General features: G+C 43.6%; 1 protein-coding gene across 4 annotated transcripts in view; it reads left to right on the forward strand.

Annotated features, from left to right (window-relative positions):
• Pld1 (phospholipase D1) overlaps positions 1-20068 on the forward strand; it is a 206309-nt gene that overhangs the window by 142762 nt on the left and 43479 nt on the right. For all 4 annotated transcript variants that reach the window (XM_087616305.1, XM_087616307.1, NM_001399082.1 and 1 more), the window contains 4 exon segments: positions 3012-3140; positions 4116-4234; positions 5618-5731; positions 16628-16738. In XM_087616305.1, coding sequence (XP_087472431.1) covers positions 3012-3140; positions 4116-4234; positions 5618-5731; positions 16628-16738 — 473 coding nt within the window.

Here is a 20068-nt window from a genome sequence, read left to right on the forward strand (position 1 = left end):
AATGTTCTAGGGTTTAGGAAGGTAACCTACTGTCCGTAGCTTATATGTAGACCCTGTGTTATGTGGAATTACCATCAGGCCCCAGAAACACAGGGAACATACATGAATAGGTGCATAGTGTAGCATGAGTGGACCAGTGCACCTAGTCAGTTCAGGTAAGTTTCTGATGGCAAATTCTCTATGTAGATACCATTGAGTTTTTAGAGTTCTGGAACTAGGGGGTTATGGTTAAAGATTAACCTATGTGAACTGGGCTGGAAGACTAGCCTTAGGGAGGCTTTAGTGAGTCAGGCTAAAAAACGCTGGAGAAAGTATGGGGGATGTTGGTCAAAGGTAAAGATGCATGAAGAGTATACTTGATCCAACTAGGTTGTGCCAATGTGCTCAAGACTAAAGTAGATGGAAATTTCCAGAAGGATTATTAGAATTCCATTATAGTTTGGGAAGTGGTGATGGGAAGGATGTGAGGGAGACAGTTGAGCAGAGAAGAGGAGAGCAGCACAGGGGCCTGGGAAGGCTGGAACTGAGTCAACCTAGAAGGGATTGATGCTATAGGATGCTCGCAATTTTACTCTTAGGTGTGACAGCAAGGTCAGGTGACTTCCGGAAAGAATGGGAAGCTGCCTCTGCTGCAAACATTAGCTGCTGACAGACAGGGGTGCAGAAAACTGGCAGGCAGGAGATACCCAAGTAGGAGGCTTGCAATTGTGATGACATCATTTGGGAGCCAGAGATGGTGCCTCAGGGTCAGTTCACAGAGGTGTGTGTGTGTCTGGCTGCTTCTGTGTGCTGTTAGAAGGATTGCTTGGAATCCTTGAGCCTGGCCTAGTAACAAAAGCATATCTGAACTGTGGGCATCTGAATTTGGTTACTACCAGGGTCATTTTCTTAAGACTAGAAATTTACTTTCCTTTTGTTTTCCAAATGATAGCTGGCTCTCATAATATTTCAATGAGTGTACATGTTAAAACCTTGGCTTCATTTCTCAGATTGATGAAAATGAACCATATATATGGACATATTTGTAATCACCACACACAACTAATACTGTATCTCAAACTTAATAATTACTTGTTTGTGTTTCTTAATTTTTTATGGAACTATGTGGGGGTCTTGGGAGGAGTACACATGTGTGTGTGCAGGGCACTGGAGGGCTGTGGAGATCAGAGAACATTTTGGGAGATCCAGTTCTTTCTTTTTACCGTATGAGTCCCAAGGACTGATTCATGGCCTCAGGTACCTTTATCTACTGACTGAACCATTTCTCTGTGTCTATGTTTTGTAAATTTGACTTATCTATTTCATGTTCTCACTCTTTCTGTCCCTCATGTACTCCCCTCTCCCACACCCCTTCCCCAACATATACCATGCTCAATATGAGAAGCCTATAGGGCCACGACAGGTTACCTGTGTTCTTTCCTTTAGGCATACATAGCAGGAAAGCCAGTGGCTGGCAGAAGATAACAGAAGTCTGTTTCAAACATCCATTGGTTTTGTTGACATTGACAATTTAAACCATTTGTACACAATATTTCCAACAACCTTTGGAAAGTTAATTAATTCTGAGATCGAATTATTAGCTGTGTGTGGTAACTACACAATAATATTTGTTCTGCAAACATCTTCTAATTACTTCCTGAATGCTGGGAGCTCCAGCAGGAGGTGAAGGGATACAGTGCCTACTCTTTATCGACTGTTGGAGGAGGGATATGCATTCCGAGTTTATGTGATTACATGGCTTGGATCAGAGGCCTTAGGTGGTTTTCAGACAGGACACCATAGGTGTCATTGATGCCACTCCCTGCAAGAGTTGGCTCTGTCTTTTGAAACCAGGCTGATATGGCTCATGAGGAATGACTAAGAGATCAGGCCAAAGGGAGGGAAGAACATTCTATGCAGAATGGGTAAGTAACATGCAAACAGCACAGAGGCAAGGCAGATTGACCTGTTGAAACACAATGAAAAAATAAAGCAGGTGAAGCCAGGGACTAAGCCAAGGGAAAACAAGGAATCAAAAGACAGGTGGCTGTCAGCTTGGGAAGCAATTCCTGCACACACTAATCCCTCAGCACATAACCACCTTACACAGTAGGTGGTTCTAGAGAGGTTTTTAAACAACTCAGCCTTTTACAAAGACAGTTCCTGAGGTGATATGGAGTGGTAAAATGTGGTGGCCTTTCATTGACTACTTCAAGTGGTTTCATTATTTAACAATCGTTCTTGCCCCCCAACCCTCATGCACACCTATGTGGCTAACATCTCTGTGCCAAGCACTGTATGTGATTCCGGTTCCGCTCTTCCCTGCTTTATTGTCTCATGGCTGACACATCCCCAAAGCTTTAACGTGAGGTATCTGTTCTTAAATAGAGTGGTCCATTCGGCTCTTTGTGGAACGCTACTGCTGCTTTAGTGCCTTGATTGTAAGCTTCTGCCTGCCATATTTTTATGGATGATGTTTGTGATTTTAGGAATATAGGATGTTAAAGGTTGAAAGTTCTTAGTTGTCATCTAGTCTGATTCATACTCTTTACCTAAGGCCTTATGACCCCAAAAGTTAAAAGCTTGGTGTCATGGACCTCGCTAATTGTGGGGCTGGAACATGGGCTGCCTGTTAACATGAGACTCGTGCTCTTTGAGTTGGAATGCCTGAGGTATCCACTGTATTGGTAAGGGAAGAGGTAGCCTTGGGTCCTGTTGTCTCTGACTGGTGTAGTCTATCCTCCCCTGGCTACAGTGTTCTCCTGGAGCCCGGCCTAGGGAGTTCTCTCTTTATAGTTTACTCTGTGGGCCATTTTTCCTGACATGTTAGGCTTTGAGAAGAAGCTGTTCAACTGACAAGAATGTTAAATTCCATGGTATGATGATAGTTCTTGATCAAATGGGCATAGGCCATCCTGGTAAGGACTCAGAAAGAAAAGTGAGCGAGTGTTAAGTGTCTAATAAGGAACCAGGAGGTTCCTCTCTGGGCCTACCCATCTCTCAGTCTCTGAGCCAATCTTGCATGTTCACAGACACCGGCTCCATCCGAAGTGTGCAGACAGGAGTGGGAGAGCTCCATGGGGAGACTAGGTTTTGGCATGGGAAGGATTACTGCAACTTTGTCTTCAAGGACTGGGTTCAACTGGACAAACCTTTTGCTGGTGAGTATGGGGGTGATGACGACTGCAGGTTCTATTCTGTTTTTCACTTTGGGGCATCAGAAGTATGCACGTGCATGATCTAAGGGCCATCTGTTTTGTTTATTTAAAATTTTTGATTTGCATGTATTATATATAGTAATGTTTCATTAGGATATTTTCATACATGTATATAAAGTATTTTGATTATATCTATCCCTGTCTATTACCCCTTCCTCTCTCCTGTTTCCACTAACCCCCTTTCTCTACCAATGAGAAACCCTTCTGTCTTTTGATGGTCCAGAGAATTTAATTAGGTTTGCTTACAAGAGCAGGGATAAGGAGTAACTCATAGGGGCACAGGTGACTTTCTACACGACTGAAGAAATGTCTTCCCTCCCTGGCCATTGACCACCTACAGATCCTCAATAAGGGTCTTAGAATCTCATTATTGTTCTATTTTGTCTGTGAAATTTTGGTTAAATTTTGGAGATCTGATTGTTTCATACCCATATGAGCTTTTTGTTGTAGTGATAAGAAAAAAAAATTTAAATCTCTAAATTTCTCACAGGCATATTTTATGGTAATGAATTAACATTCTCCAAAGAGGGTAGTCTTTTGATTATGTCTTTTTGAATTCTCTCCATCTTCCTTCACTAGAGGGATGTATCTTAGATAATGATTATATTCATATGTCTAAGAAGGTGTCAGTATAGTATAGTATAGTATATTATAGTATTATGTATATAACCTGTAATTTCCACAGATCCCAAAGAAAATCATATCAAGCAGGCAGGCTTAGATAAATTTGTACCGATTTACATCTTGTCTACAGATCAATATTGAGCAAAACGAAAGCATATATTAGGGTTGGTAGAGAGGTAGGGGGATGATTGAAGATCTGTGTTTCCCCTGATCAGGAATACCATGATCTCCTAGTTGAGATAAGAGGGGTCCTGTCCCTGTCACCAAACTTAGTGATGGGTCCTTGCCGGGCAGATTTCATCGACAGGTACTCCACCCCCCGGATGCCTTGGCATGACATTGGTTCTGTGGTTCACGGAAAGGCAGCTCGTGACGTGGCTCGACACTTCATCCAGCGCTGGAACTTCACAAAGGTACTGACGTTTCCGTGCCCCGGCCTACACAAAGAAGGGCGGTCCCTGGCCAAGGAGAAGCTCAGAGGGTTGGCAGGAAAGGCTGCTGTGGCTACATTCTGTGACACCATCTATTGTTGGGGATCTCATTGTCATAGTGCTGGGCTTCACAACTCTACAGAAAAGGAAAACAGTTTTCAGAATATTATGATAGTCAGCTTCAGATGCAGAGGGGTAGATGTGATCACAGCCTGTGAATTTAAACCTTTGGACCTGGTAGACATACGTGTCAATTATTTGCAGAGACAGGACCAGTAGACAGCTATTATAGCATCTGCAGGGCTTGTTTAGATGAGGGACTCCAACTGTAAAGTCCCTTCCAGTCCTGGCCTGCCTGGCCCTGTGCAGGTACAGGACTGAAGCAGGCTCTGAGCAAGGAAAGCAGGATGAGGCAGAGTTATCTCTTTTCTTTAGATGGAACCCACTTCCAAGCCACCACTGTAACAGCAAGACCTCAATGTGCAGAAATCCAGTCAAGTAATTGGTCTGTTAAGGGGCCACAGCATTACTTGAAGTAATGATGTCCCTCTCCACTGATAATCTGGAAAAGGGAGTTAGCTGAGTTACTTCTGTAAACAACTTAGAGTATCAATTTACTTATCATTCATGGGAAAGTTACAAAAAATTGGTAGAGTATTTTAAAGTCAATTTGGAGGAGGATAAAGGAATAAGTAAGGTAATATTGCTTTTAATCTACTGTACTGTCAAAAATAAAAACACTGCTAACATTCAGTCAGGTTTTTCTCTACTCCCATGCCCAGCTCCCAAGAGGATAAATTAACACAGCACTCAAAAACTAGTTTTAGATATAAAATCTTTTCCCAGAAACAGTATTTCCGCATCACTTCTAGTGGTTCAAATACAGCAAGAATTAGTTAAAACGCTAATTAATAGTACTAAAGACAATGCTTTTGAGACAGGGTCTTACTGTATAGGCCTCTCAGGCCTGGGTGGCAGATGATCCCCTGAATTCCTGAGTAATATGAATCTAATTATGAGTTTTAGTCCTATTTTACTGTGGAGTTGTTTAAAATGAAACAGCGCCTAATTACAGCGTCAAGACAGGTACAACATATCCACACAATAAGAATTTCACTTTCCCAATTATCTATCTTCATAACTTTGGATTGTATCGAATCCTCTTTGAACACAAGTATGAACTCAATGGTAAATACCGTATGAACGCAAGGGTGAAAGAGGGAAATTTGGAAGCAGAGAGCAAAGACAGCTTTCAGCTTTTAACTTAGAAACATCTATTAATAGTTCTTCTGGTTCTCACAAGTCAGGACTAAGGGACCTCTTTGCTCATTCCGGTCATTTTTGAATTCACCTTTTCTGTTTCAGATTATGAAGCCAAAATATCGTTCCCTTTCTTATCCTTTCCTGCTCCCAAAGTCTCAAGCCACAGCGCATGAGCTGAGGTATCAGGTGCCAGGGGCCGTCCACGCCAAAGCGCAGGTGAGCAACGTGCTGAGTGACGTCACCGTGACCGTGCCAGTTTTCTGCTGCCTTCAGTTCAGAGTTGCCTAAAGGCATTTTTCTGTAGCCACCTAAACGGATCTGAAAATTCGGTGTTGCGTTTACTGTGAATGGGTTCAGTTTGCTATCTTTCTTAAACCCCTGTGTGTGTCTTATGAATGGACCCAGTGCTGGGTATAGCTGTTCTCATGACTCCCCATGATTCCCCATGATTCCTTGAGGAGTGATGTTAGCAATGCGTACATAGTAAACCTGGGCTCTGGCTGCTTACTCACCAGGAATGAGGCAGAATGTGGAGTCTGGGAAGGGAGTTCTCATTCAATTGAATTTTAGTGCTTAATTAACCAACTACCTTTTAGAGGCTCTTTTAAAAGAATAGGAAGTTGTTTAAGAGAGTCACATTTTACAGCTTCCGTTCCAGCCATCTCAAATTATAAACTGGAAAACTCATGCTCAGTGGGACTCTGAGGCTTATCCAGGGCTACCCCGTACTGATGGGTAGATTCAAACTCCAGCTCAATGGAACTCAGTTGGGTCTTTATCAATGGCCTCTCATATGTCTTCAAGCTCCCCATAGACAGAATGCAGACGGGCCACCAAAAGCACTGTTTACGCAGGTACCCAGCATCCTGTCTGCTGTTCACATCACCAGTGTGGACTGACCTAATTCAGACAGGGATCCTAGTGAATATGCCTTTAAAATGAAGTGTCTAAATCTGTTACTTTGCACAGTGTGGGAACACAGGCAGAGGCCTGCCAGAAATAATGTATTACAACAGAGACAAAATAATACGGTAAAAAGAGCAAGCCAGGGCCGAGGAGGTAGCTCATTTGGTAACGCTGGATAAGGGGGATCTAAGTTTGAGCCTCAGAACCCATGTAAAGAATCTGGGTGTGGTGGTGCATGCTTATGGTCCCTGCACTGGGGAGGGGAAGATGCAAGGATCCCTCTGACTCACTGGCCAGCCAACCTAGTGAGCTCCAGGCCAACGACAGATCCTGTCTCAAAAAGTTAGGTGGATGGCTCTATAGCAACAGTACTCAGGCTTGTTCTGTGGCCTCCACAGCGATCAAACATACGTCCATGTGTACCCACCCACACAAGGGCAATTCACCTGAACACCCACATGCATGCAAACACACAAAGAAAGTATAAAAAGGACAAACCACTTGAGAAAAGTACCTGAGGTAGATGTTTGTCATCCCAGTTTAAAAAGACATTAATGCTTTAAACTTGGAGGCACAGAGAGCTATATATTTGCATATACGTTGATGAATATTTTATGAGCCACATTTGTTGTATGTGAATAAGGAGAACTTAATTCATTCTGGAAGATGAAATTAGGATATTGGCATTAAGAAAAAACCCAGGATTTAAGATTTAAACTTGCGTGAAAGTTGGTGTGGTAGTCACCTTAGCAAATTTAGCTTCTGTTGAATGTTGGTTAGAAATGTATTATTCCTGGGCAGGTGAAATGTCATGGGGTGGGGAGTGCTTGCTACCAAACCTGATGACTTTGAATTTGATATACTGCCCTCCCATGGTAGAAAAAAGACCCTGTAGGCTGTCCTCTGACCTTCACACCCTCCCTGTGGGTGCATGTGGCTCCTCTGTACCTGCCCAAATAAATGTTCTGGATTCCCTAAAGAAAGACACACATATACAGCCGTATATTTTAAATACCTTAAACAGCTCAATGGGTGGGCCACTCCCTAAATTTCATGTGGCTAACACATTCCCCTCCGATATTCCTGACTTAGTACTTACTAAATCTGTGTTTTATCTTTGCTGCCCTGGACCCTGCTGGGCAGCCCTCCTGAGGGCTGCTTTCCCCCTGCACCTACATGTCGGCTGTCTCCCCTTCCTGCACCTGTACCTTTCCAGTGTGGTCGTCTTCTACTCTCTTGTCATGGTGTGATATCCTCTTCCTCTTCCCTGATCAAGTCTCCTGAATCCTAAAAGTTCCATCTCTGTCTCCTTGCCCATCCATTGGCCACCAGTAACTATTGAGCAGTGAAAAACCAACTGGGGACAGGCTTCCTTTAGTCCTGTGTGTAGGACACTGCAAACAGGATTTTGGGTAACATACTTAGCATGAGAGCTTAAGCCACTACAAACATATATGATAATTTAAAATTCTATGTACTGCTGATTATATCAAGGCTCATTCAAATCATTCACTGACTCAGCCAACATGTTTAAGGACCATATGTTTATATAAGCATATGTTTAAGCACCATCTGTTTACACTGTAAGTCAACATTTTCATCCTGAGAAGGGAGAGAAAAAAAAACTGCTTTTGCTATCTCTGGAAACAGTTTTCTGGAAAGAGAAAGCAATGAGATTGGAAAATTCCCTTGGCAACTCACTGGGATGCACTAAGAGCTTGCTAACAAGGAGGGGCAGGGTCTCTTCCCCTGAGGAAAGAGACCACCTGCTGCAAACCACAGCCCTTGAAGCAGGTATTATAGCTGGTGTGGGGCTAGAAGGGTCTCAAGGTGGCCCTGGAAGCCCAGTGACCTTGCCCTTGCCCATCACCTGTGGAGATGTATGCTGCATCTTTTCCTAAACTGCCTTTCCCCTGTGGAATGCCACAAGGAGTCACTGGGACTGGTGGTGCCTTTCTGATGCTAACGTTCCAGAAAGCCACCAAAGAACTGGCCTGCCACGGGGCCTCTCCAAAGGGTATCCTATATTGGGTAGTGGATTTCTCACTCTGTTCTCCTGTTTCTGTCTGAATAGATGCTTTGGAGCTCGAGGCTCACACATATGAAGAGCTCCCTAGTAAGAGCCAGGACAGCGAAGGTCTCCAAAAGTGCTAATGCCACCACGGGGCGAGCTAGGAGTGAGAGGAAGAGACAAGACAAAATTGAGGAAAGACAGACTCATTGGAAACTAGGGGCAGGGAACTAGAGTGAAAGAAAATGAGTTAAATGTCATTGATGTCATCTCTAGAAAGGAATGGGAGTGTGTCACACTTGGTGGGTCAGTATGTGAGCAGAGGTCACCAAAGAGGAATGCTCCCACAGCTCTATGTCTGTTCTGTGTGACGCAAACCATGTTGGAGAGCAGCCGTGATAAAGAGGTGAAAAAGTTCCTTAGGCAGCACTTTGGGAGCGCTGGGGAGTTGTCAGCTAAGACAGCCATCAAGTCAGGAAAACACAGGATCCTGAGGCAGCTGCCACAGTGTTGAGGGCTCAGACAGTGTTGAGTGTTCAGCAGATCATCTCAGCCACCCCGCGGCCTCTTTCCTTACTGGGAAACCTTATGATGCCCGTGAACCAGATCTTAATGCCTTTCAGATCCTCTTTCATTCAATAAATGAAGGCTGTTATGCTATATTAAGCATCTTGTTTTGTTTTTATTTGTACTCCACCTGATGTAGCTTAGAGCCCTCAGAAAGCTCAAAGCCTGCACGCTCTGACCCCCCACCCCACCCCACAGCACCCCCCCCCCAAGAGCAGAGGACAGAACCCAGGGCCTTGTGCTTGCTAGGCAAGCGCTCTACCACTGAGCTAAATCCCCAACCTCACGCCCTGACTTTTAAAGTAGTTGTGTTGATCACTAAATAAAAGCCATTGCTAGAACTTGTGGCTTGAAAATGAAGCCTATTTTGGTGGATCTTGGAGAGCAAATGAAAATATGAAAATGAATTACAACATTATAGGTACAGCTGGGCACATGGGTAGTTGTCAGAGAGTGGCTACTGGAATCACAAGGACACCAAAGTAGAAAATGCATTATTCACGAGCTCTTTAACTCCGTGTTAATCATTTCTTTTATCCTTCTAATCCTCAAACCTAGTATTTTTATAGTGAATGGTTTTATCCTCTCAGTGCCCAGACTGAGGATTACTTCCTGGAAAAGTTAATCCCATGAGGAGAGAGAATGAACTGTCTCCTTTAAGGAGCCCATATTCAGTGTCTGCTCTGGGCCCTGCCTTTGGGTTAGGACGACTCACTGCTCAGCCTTTCTCAACGCTTGTACCCAGGGCTCGGGTTATAGCTTTGCTAGTAGATGGCCAGTGTGTGTGAAGCTCTGGGTTTGCTTCTCAGCATCCCTTACACCCAACGTGTCAGGACAAGCTGTAGTCTCAGAAGTCAGGTGGAGGAGACAGGAAGTTAGGAAATGCAAAGTTATCCTTGGCTACAGAGTAAGCTCAAGGCTAGCCTGGGATATACAAGACCCTTTCTCAAAAAAAAAAAAAAAAAAGACATATATTTATTTTGTAATTTTTGTGTTATTTTTCTTATAGGGCTTTTTGCCCTACTAAAGAAGCCTGAGGCCTAGAGAAATCTAGAGTTGTTCAGGTTTTCAGCTGACATAACTGTAGTTCTGAAGAGAAGACTGTCTAGATAAGCAGACACTTCAAAAATCTCTCTCCCCTTGCTTCATTCTGTTCTTCCGTTCCGACCCGTGTTACTCTGCCCCTCACCTCTTGTTCGTTCCTGCTAGATCCATCTCTAGATCTTTTTCCAGAATCGTGGCTGTCCACTGCTTACAGGGAGAAAGCAGGGATCTGGCCAGCTCTTGCCTTCCTGTTGCTTGCCTCATTCCATGGGACACTGGGGATTGAACCCAGGTCCTTGGACAAGGGAGACAATAGCTCTATCACCGTTTATTTTCCAGAGAACCCACAAAGGGACAAAGAAGTAGATGTTTGGCCTTTGTATTCACTATTTCATCTTCAAAGAATTCAGTGTTGTGTTTTCAAAATTCCCACCCTCTCGTCTGCCATAGAAAGTAGGCAAAATGGCTTTGAGTTTCCGACCCTCCTTCCCTCATCTCCAGAGTACTGAGATGTCAGGGATGTGCCACATAAACCACCCGTTTATGTGGTTCTGGGGACAGAGCCGAGGGCTCTGCACAGCAGGCAATCATTACCGACTGAGTTATGGTCTCAGCACCCTTCACTGAGGTTTTAGAGCACAGTTTATTTAATTACATAGCAGAGAGGCCTATTCTTACTTGTAAATAAGCATTATGATAACAACGAAAAGGTCGGTTCTTGGGTCAAGCCCTGATGCTTACTAGCTGTCAGCCTTGGGGAAACTGCTTCAGCTCTCTGAACACATTTTCTTCTTTTATAACTCAGGGCTAATAACCCTGCTCACTCACTCCACAGGGCCAGTGATAAATAGGGATGCGTGGAAAAGCTAATGCATGCAAAGCACTAAAACGGCTGTGGAGCTCTGTATAGTTCCGTGGGCACAGCCCCTGCTTCGTGCTCATTAAGGCCTGAGGTTCTATCTGGACAACCACACAATCCCTAAAGAAAACTCTCTCCCAGGAGCTGTCGACTGCCAATATTGCCTCAGTTTTGTGAGTCCCTCCAGCGCTCCATGTAGGACGTTGTCTGGCCTTGGTCTTGTGCATGTTGTCACCACCAGAGGAAGTTCATATATGCAACTGCTCTTTGGTGTGCAAAAGACACAGTTGTTCTGTTTAGAACTGAGCACGCCACATTCTAGTATATGGCTTTCACCCAGAAATAGACTGGCAGTGCTAAGTGGGCTTAATGGGTCTCAAACAAAAACAAAAACAAAAAACAAAAACACCCACATGAGATTGGGAAGTGTGGGTAGGGGAGGAACTCGAGAGAGGGAATGAGGGGTAGACTTGGTCAAAACATGTTATCTGCACATAGGAAAATCTCCGCCAATTAAACAAAGCATGGTGGTTCACTGCTGTAATCCTAGCACTGGGGAAGCAGAAGCAGAAGGAACAGAAGGTCAAAGTCAGTTCCATGTAATGAGTTCCAATCTAGTTGTGGTACATAAAACCCTGTCTCAAAACAGGAAACAAACAAAGATCAGCCACTAGAAAATGGCTCTGTGTTCCTTCATCAGTGTCTGCACTTTGATGCTTCCTCTAGGGCAGCGAGTGGCTCTCAACTTTCCTGGTGCTGTGACCCTTTGATACAGTTCCTCAAGTTGTGGTGACTGCCAACCATAAAATCATTTTCATTGCTACTTCGTAACTGTAATTTTGCAACTGTTATGCATCTTGATGTAAATATCTGGTATAGGATTCCTATAAAAGGGTCAATCCCCCCTCAAACCCCCTCCCCAAAGGGATTACAACCTGCACCTTGGGAACCACTGCTCTAGACTTTCAAAAGTTTGCAACAAAGTTGACATTTTATGAATAGGTCACTAGATGGGTTCTTAGTAAAAATACTTATGTCACATATATTTTTTGAAATGGAGAAAAAGAATATTTGACTAGGTAAAGTAAATAATGAGGAAAATCCATGACTGTCTTCTTCGGTAGATACAGTTCACACCCTTCCACAGAGGGGTTACAGTATGGCCAGGTTAAGGAGAAGGGAACCACACCAAACAGTTACTTCTGAGAAAGTCACCCAGACATGAGAACTCACTCCAGAAGTTTCTACAAACATCTCTGTGTGGCTCTCTTTAGTACTGAGAGTCTAGAAGCCATCCCAGGACACTCAGAGAAGACACAGCAGGGAAAGGGACACACACATGGGGAGAGGTGGGTAGGCATGCTGCCTGCTCACGGAGGATAGAAAAGATCTGGTTTTTCTATATAAGAACAGACTAGGTGCTAGCCACTCCCACTGTTAGTTGAGATACATTAAGACATGGGACACTTTCCGTCTTTAAGGTCAATGAAAATGACCAATGTATGTCAGCACCAATGTGGAGTTGATTGTATTAAATCTGTCTGTTTACCAATGAAACCATCTCTTAGACAATCATGCTGAAATTCCTGCAAAGATGGGGACAAAAGGGAGGGGGGAGTGAAGGAGGGAAGAGAAAAAAAAGGAAAAGAAAATTTATTGGCTAGTAAATGGCATCCAAATTATACTCCTGGAATGTTGTTTCCACAGTTGGGTGAAATGTCCAAATGGCACACAGTAGGTGCATTTAGGAAGGGGGCGTGCTAGGGTCTGAGTATAATACTGTCTAGCTGGTGATGCTATCTAAAGAGGTGTGCTGGAAACTGTGTGTCAGGTTCCCGTTAGAGGAAGCAGTTATCAAGGATGGTCCTTTGCAGGTTATACCTGGTCCTTGAGCCTTCCTCTATGTCTGCTTTCTGACCATCATGAGGTGAGCAATTTGCTTTTCCACATGGTCCTGCCCCTTGCTCTGCTGCACCAGGGCCCAGAAACAATGGACTGATCTGCCATGGACTAAAACCTCTGAAACCACAAACCAGTGCCGACTCTCTTCCTTTCATGGATCCTTTGGGATATCATGGTCACAGCTATGTACCAGTTGACTATGAGAGACAGGCAAGAGGAAGCAGCTGTGTTCACCCATCCAGCTGTTCTTCCATACACAGGTCTTCATGGATCAGCCTGTGTGAGCACAGGTCTTGGTCAGCTCCTTGTCCAGCACACAGTTGGACTTTTGTGGATTCCTCATTTATCGCTTATAAGTAGTTCTATCCAGTCCCTGTCTTTGAAGATAATGAAACTAAAGTCTGGTAGCTTAAAACAAGAGGAAATGATACAGACACGGGAGTGCTTGCTCCTCTTAGCATGTGAGAGGCTGAGGCAGGAGGATAGCCCACCAGTGCAAGACCAGCCTTGCCTAGAGAATTAGACCTTGTCTCCAACAACCAACCAAACAGCCTAAGTGAGTCAGGGATGGGAATGATTCCTTGCAAATCTGACATCAGCTCTGAGGTTGTAAGTGCTGACAGTAGGCACTGTACCCAGTGAGTCCCAGGCTGATTGTAGACCCAGAGACCCAGCAAGGCGACAATGCTCCATCTGTCACATCCTTCAGGACCATCTCCCACTGCCTGTCTTCCTTTTGTATCTCCAGCTATACACATCTGCCCCCACCCAACACCTCTCTGGAGTCTCATCCTTTAAACACTCTCTTTTCTTTCTCTCCTTCAACCTCAAGACTGACTTCTTACTTTGGTTCCAGTAAAAAGGCTTTTCTTGTGCAATTGCCTGGCCAACTCAGCAGTAGCCACTCAATCACAGGGGCTAGAAAGGAAGGAGCTTGTGGAGGAGACAGCCCATTAGGTCAATGTTGTCACTTCCTTGACTATGTTCATTTTTAGCCCAGAGTAGAACAGTGAGGCTCAACTGCAGGAGCACTTCTCTTTTCTCTTTGGACTCTGACACCTGGGGATAACTACACTAATGAATGCCAACCTTTGCCTGATGGCTACACACACACACACACATGCACCCATGTGCACACACACAGTGTGTGGGCATGATCTTTGTCCATAATTCACTTGGAACACTTAGGGAACTAACACTGAATCAAGATATATATATTATATCAATGGATATATATGTGTGTGTATGCATGTGTATATATGCACACATAAATATATATATGTATATACACATGTATATACATACACATATACACACATACATACCACTCACACACATTGAATTTATAGGAATTAAAAGCATTCTGGTGAGAAAGGAAAAAAGAAACTTGGGAGAGATGCTAGGAATGTCCTAAAGGTTTTCCTGCAAGATACATTTCTGTTCTTTATAAATTCATCTTAGGCCCATCATATGGGAGGGCAAGAATTGTGACTAATGAGGCGGCTATTTTATGTTTAAAAAATAGGACACTGTACAGGGGAAAATTTCCACTCCCAGTTACGATTTTGACCCTAAACCATCAAATCAGATCTATAACATTTTTTTTCTACATTTTCAAGTTGTGTATTCAAATGTGCGGTCTGATAAGTGTGGGTTAGAGTTCATTATGAGCACATTTCCAGTATTTTTCTGCATTTGAGGGGATGGCCTGGAGGCTCCCCTATGTGCACGTGAGGGGATAGCCTGAAGCTAGTCTATGTTATATAGTTTTAAAACTAGAGGCATTAGACAAGATGGCGAGGTCAATCCCACAAAGAGGGGAGAGTGATTCTTAAACTGAAAACCAACAGAGATCAGTCAACGCGTGTTGATGTCTGTGACCACTGACAGCACTTTCTGAACTATCAAAGATGGAAAGCCATTAGGGTGGTTTTCTACAACTTCAGGGCTCCAATGGCAAAAGTGCAGGCCGAGCCAAAAGGAAATCCATCACTTTCAGTTACTCTCGTGGTGACAGGCAGGTTCTGACTGACCAGGAGAGTAAATGGTTAATCATCCCAAGTAGTATTTTTTCCCCTCTTGCTTAAAATTTAACTTTCAAGTTTGTCCCAGATCCTGACTGTTTTTAATTAAGTGACTTTTCCTTTGTGAGTGCAAGCTATGAACTTGGACTTGGGCAATGGGATTGATGACGCTAAACACTTGGGAGTTGGGCAACTTCCTATATTTAGGTGTTGTAAGAATTTCGAGACCTTCCACTTTGGTGTATGGTCTGTCCCATACATAGGGTGTGCTTTCTGGTTATACAGCTCAACTTTAAACATTTAAATGGCATTGATTACCTGTCCTTCATGGAAAATGACAGCTATCTGATCCCTGCTTTCTTTCCTTGGCAGGCATGACTTATCAACCCTGAGCTATCTATTAGTGTACCTTCCCCCAAGAATTCCTTTTCATCATTGCTCGGAAGGCACTCCGAATTGACTGGATATGACATTTGAGTTGACACCTGCTATGACATCTGCCTGCTGCTAATTTTATCTTTCACGCATGAGTTTTATTGAGTCTTTGAATCAGAGCAAGTCTGAGAGGAAGAAGGTGTAGGTTTCTGGATCTCAGGAAGGCAAGGATGTTCCCACTATGGTTGCTTATAAATTCAAGCCTGAAACTTGGCAGAGCCACTCTTGTTTGCTCAGTTGTTCAGGAGAGGGAATGAGCCTCCAAGGCACTGAAATGGTCAAGGGGATGGTGCTAATGGTATACCTGGAGCTGTGCGGCTGTCTTCCCATTGTGTGCTGCCAGGGGCCAGCTTGTCTGCAGAGCTGCAGCCTGCAATGAGGATGTGTGCTCTAAGGACCTTTACACTGCATCTGCACTCTCGGGGTCTCACGGTTACACTATTTGGCAATAACATCTACCAAGAGTTTAAACAGACCTAGAGTTGAAACTTGTTTAATCTTTATTTCTATCTGCTGACTAATAACATAGTTCCTCGGAGGTCATGTTATTTCCTGGATCATTTTAATTTGATTTGTGTTCATGGTTACGTTTTTCCACTTCACACATGTCCATGTACTTGGCATCATTAGTAAACAGCTACAGACTGTTTATTAGGCCTGATGCTTGTTGAGATATACTTCACAGTCATTAATCTCTGCCATGCATCAAGGGCCTTGACCTGTATAGCATGTGCAGTCGAAGGACTGTGATAGGGAAAGAGGGCAATGTTAATTGTAGTGGCCTAAATAAGTCTTTGAAGTATCTATCGTAGGAACCACAAGTCGAGTCATCACATTTTGAATGAAAGCAAGGCTGGATGGAAGACTGCTGTTGTAGTTTGCTCTTCTGTTGCTATGATAAATGCCATGGCTATTATCAACTTGGGGAGAAAGCAGAATCTGTCCATCATTCAGGGGAATCCAAACAAGAACTGAAGCAGGAACTGTGGAGAAACATTGCTTACTTGCTTGCTTCCTTACTCATATGCATGCCTTTTAAACACAGCTCAGGCCCACTGGCCTAGGTGTGGTACTGCTTACAGTAAGCAGGGCCCTCCTGCCTCAATTAGAAATCTCGAAAATGCTCAGCAGGGGAATCTGATGGAGGAGTTCTTCAGTTGAAGTTCATTCTTCCCAGACGTGAAAAGCTGACAAGATTAGCCACCACAAGGGTGTGTTCGGGATGTGCTCTAAGTCTTCCTCAAACCACATGGGACTCAAACCTCTGCAGTCCTTGATTTAGAAGGAGTGACTTCACTGCATCGGCACTAATAGTACTATCCCTGTTGTCTGATGTACACTCCTTGCTGATTGCTGTCTTGTAGTTGCTCCGATCTGCTGCTGACTGGTCTGCTGGTATAAAGCACCACGAGGAATCTATCCATGCTGCCTACACCCATGTCATAGAGAACAGCAAGCACTACATCTATATTGAAGTAAGTATGTCAGTGGGGCAATTCCAGAGGAACCTGCCTTCCCAAGTGTCTTAGTTCCTATGGCTATTATAAATACCATAACCCAAAAATAATTTGGGGGAAGGGAAGACTTTATTTGACTTAGATTTCCATGCCGCTGTTTCTCATCGAGGGAATTCAGGGCAGGAACTTTAAACAAGGCAGGAACTGAAGTAGAGCCCAAGGAGAAATGCTGCTTACTGGCTTGCTTCCCATGCTGGATCAGTGCACTTTCTTATACCACACGGGACCGTGTTCACAGGGGTGCAATGTGGCAATGCCCCCAATGGACTGGACCTTCCTATATCAATCTTAAAACAAGAAAATGCCCTATGGATTCACTTGCTAATGGGTAATCTAATGAAGGTATTTCTTAACCTAGCTTCCTCTTTCCAGATAGCTTTAGTTTGTATCAAGTTGTCAAAACACTAATCAGAATACCAGGTATATATAAGACTGTAGGGGTCCCAGTTTAGGATTCTGCATTAATAAGCATAAATAGAGTTATGATGGATTCCAAAAAAGCAGTAATGAGGTTATCTTCCAGCATGCCTGAATTCACTTTGCAAGATCTATCTCAGTACTCTAATGGAGCCTCACAGACCCTTGCACTAACTTATACCAGCTTAAGTATACTTTTTTCTTCTTTTGAAACAATCCTAGCTTGGAGTGGGAGTCTTCACTGGGCTACAGTTAGGGAGTCCATCACGAGGCATGTGCTGTTTCAGGAGCGTGCACCCTTGCACACATACACAGTAAGGTGCTCATATGCAGTAGACCAGATGCTGTGGGATTCTGGAGTAGGAAAAGGCAGGGAAAGGACATGGGGATGGGAGATATGAGGATATTAGAGCTGAGAGGTGCTACTGATAGAGTGTTTTCAGACTCCAGACTGTTCAGAATCCATGAGAAAATCTGAGAATATCGTTTAGTGTGGGAACTTCAAAGTAGACACAGAAATAGTAAAAAGCCCTCGGAACATGAAACAATTTCCAGTAATGGGGGACACGCAAACCAACACAAATCTCCCTCCTTTATCCTTATTTTCTTTTTCACATTGAATAAAAATAGTGTTCAGCCAGAAGTTAATTGTTGGGAAAATCTTTCCCCTTCCTTGGAGGCTATCCCTCTTCCTTTCCTTAGAGTGACAGTTGGTTAAGGACCATCAGCCAACCATTGTGCTCTAGCTATTTCTCAGACCTGGAGAGAGAGAGAGAGAGAGAGAGAGAGAGAGAGAGAGAGAGAGAGAGAGAGATCGTTAAAAACATTGCAGGCTGCTGTGCAGTCTTTCACATGGGATCCCATCGCAGATTAAAGGCATTCATTAGTGGAAACATGAGTTAAGTCTGCCCTGGAGTTTAGTAAGACATTTGTTATCATTTACTGTGGGAGTGATGCTGTGGTTGCCAAGGTGTAAGTTGCTTCTTCCAGCACCCAGTCATTTTGTTTCATCTTTAAAAAAATAAAATAGCATCAACACCAGTATATTAGTTACTCTTCTTGCTGCTGTGGTAAAATAACTGACAAAAGCAATTAGGACAGAAAGGGTTTATTTTGGCTCCCAGTTCTGAAGAGCATAGTCCATCATGGCAGCAGGAGCAGGAGGTGTCTGTTCATACCACAGACAGCCGGGAAGTGAGATGATGGACATAGGTGCTTAACTCTCCTCCTTTTTCATCAGTCTGGGTCCCCAGCATAATGGTACTGTACACATTTCAGGTGTGTCCTCCCACTTCAGTTGACCTAATCTAGATACAGACTCCCAAACTAGCCCATAGATCTGTATCCATGGTGATTCTTGATTCTATCAACTTCACCATCATGTCTATTACAAGCGACTTTTCTTTCTCAGGCTAGCACAGCATTGAATAAGGCCAACAATGCTGTGTAGGCATACATGGTTGTAGACATTTTTCTGGGTGATATTTATCAGGGTAAACAGTCATCATTTCCTTTAATCAGAAAGAAAGAAAGGAAAGGTAGAAAGGTGGAAAGGTGGAAAGGTGGAAAGGTGGAAGGAAAGAAAGGTGGAAGGAAAGAAAGGTGGAAGGAAAGAAAGGTGGAAGGAAAGAAAGGTGGAAGGAAAGAAAGGTGGAAGGAAAGAAAGGTGGAAGGGAGGGAGGAAGGGAGGGAGGAAGGGAGGGAGGAAGGGCAGGCATGTGGCAGTTTGTCAATCTGTTCTAACAGCTGTGATGCATGCTAGCCTGCTAATACATGCTAACCCACTGATGCATGCTAAGCCAATGATGCATGCTAACCTTCTTTGTAGCATTTGTTTGCATCATATTCTCAAATTAGGCTCTGTACTTACCTTCCTGTGTACTGTCTTCTGGAGGAATTGCACCTACCTGTTCTGTGCTACATAAAGCTTTATGCACTCCTACACAGGGTATGCTGTCAAAGAATGCAAATCAACTTCAAGTTATTCCTTGAGACGATTAGAAAATATACCATTACTTGAAGAAGCATTTTGTTAGAAATTACAGTTGTATTGCAACAATCTGGGTTCTATTTCAATAGGCAGTATTCATAATCTTTATTTGTTATTTTCAAGATTCCTTTATGCAGCAATAAAACCTTTTGTATCATTAGGATAATAGTGTGGCCACTTTCTAGCAATAGTGTCGAAGAATGTTTTATAGATCTATGAATTACAGAAGTACTTAAAGTGAAAACATTTTTTCTTTCTACTTAGTTTACATATATATCTATATGTATGTATGTATGTATTCAAAAGAGACTTGAGAGCTGGGGAGATGGCTCCCTGAGAAAAGTCATCTCCATATAAGACTGAAGGATGAGAGTTTGGATCCAGCAGCCACATCATGCTGGCTGAGTGCAGAAGCCTGCCGTCACTTGGCAAGTGGACACTGGCTGCTAGACTCGTCCTGTGGGCAGTTCTGGATTCAGCTGGGAGCCCTTGCCTTAGTTAATAAGGGAGAAATGAAGGGTGACCCCTGAGCTCAGCCTGGAACCCCCACAAGCATGCGTGTACCCACATCGGGTATGCTGGTGCATAGACCATGCATAGACATACATTCCACAGGAGAAAAAAAATCTTTGGAAGAGATTTGAAATTGCTTAAAATAAAAATTTAGAGACTGGAGGAGAGACCCAAAGGAAGAAGACAAGGTGAAAGTGGGTGCTAGGAAACACTTCAGAGAACCTGGGCAGAATGAACAGGACCCTGGCCAGGCACCATATTGAAAAGTAAACTCAGCCTAAGACAGGACATTTGCCAGTGCAAACATTTTAATCATAAGCATGTGCACAGGGTAAGAATCAGAAGGAAACCTAGTTGGGTAATGTCCT

This window comes from Rattus norvegicus, chromosome 2 (assembly GCF_021556685.1).
Source record: "Rattus norvegicus strain SHRSP/BbbUtx chromosome 2, alternate assembly SHRSP_T2T, whole genome shotgun sequence".
Lineage (NCBI taxonomy): Eukaryota > Metazoa > Chordata > Mammalia > Rodentia > Muridae > Rattus > Rattus norvegicus.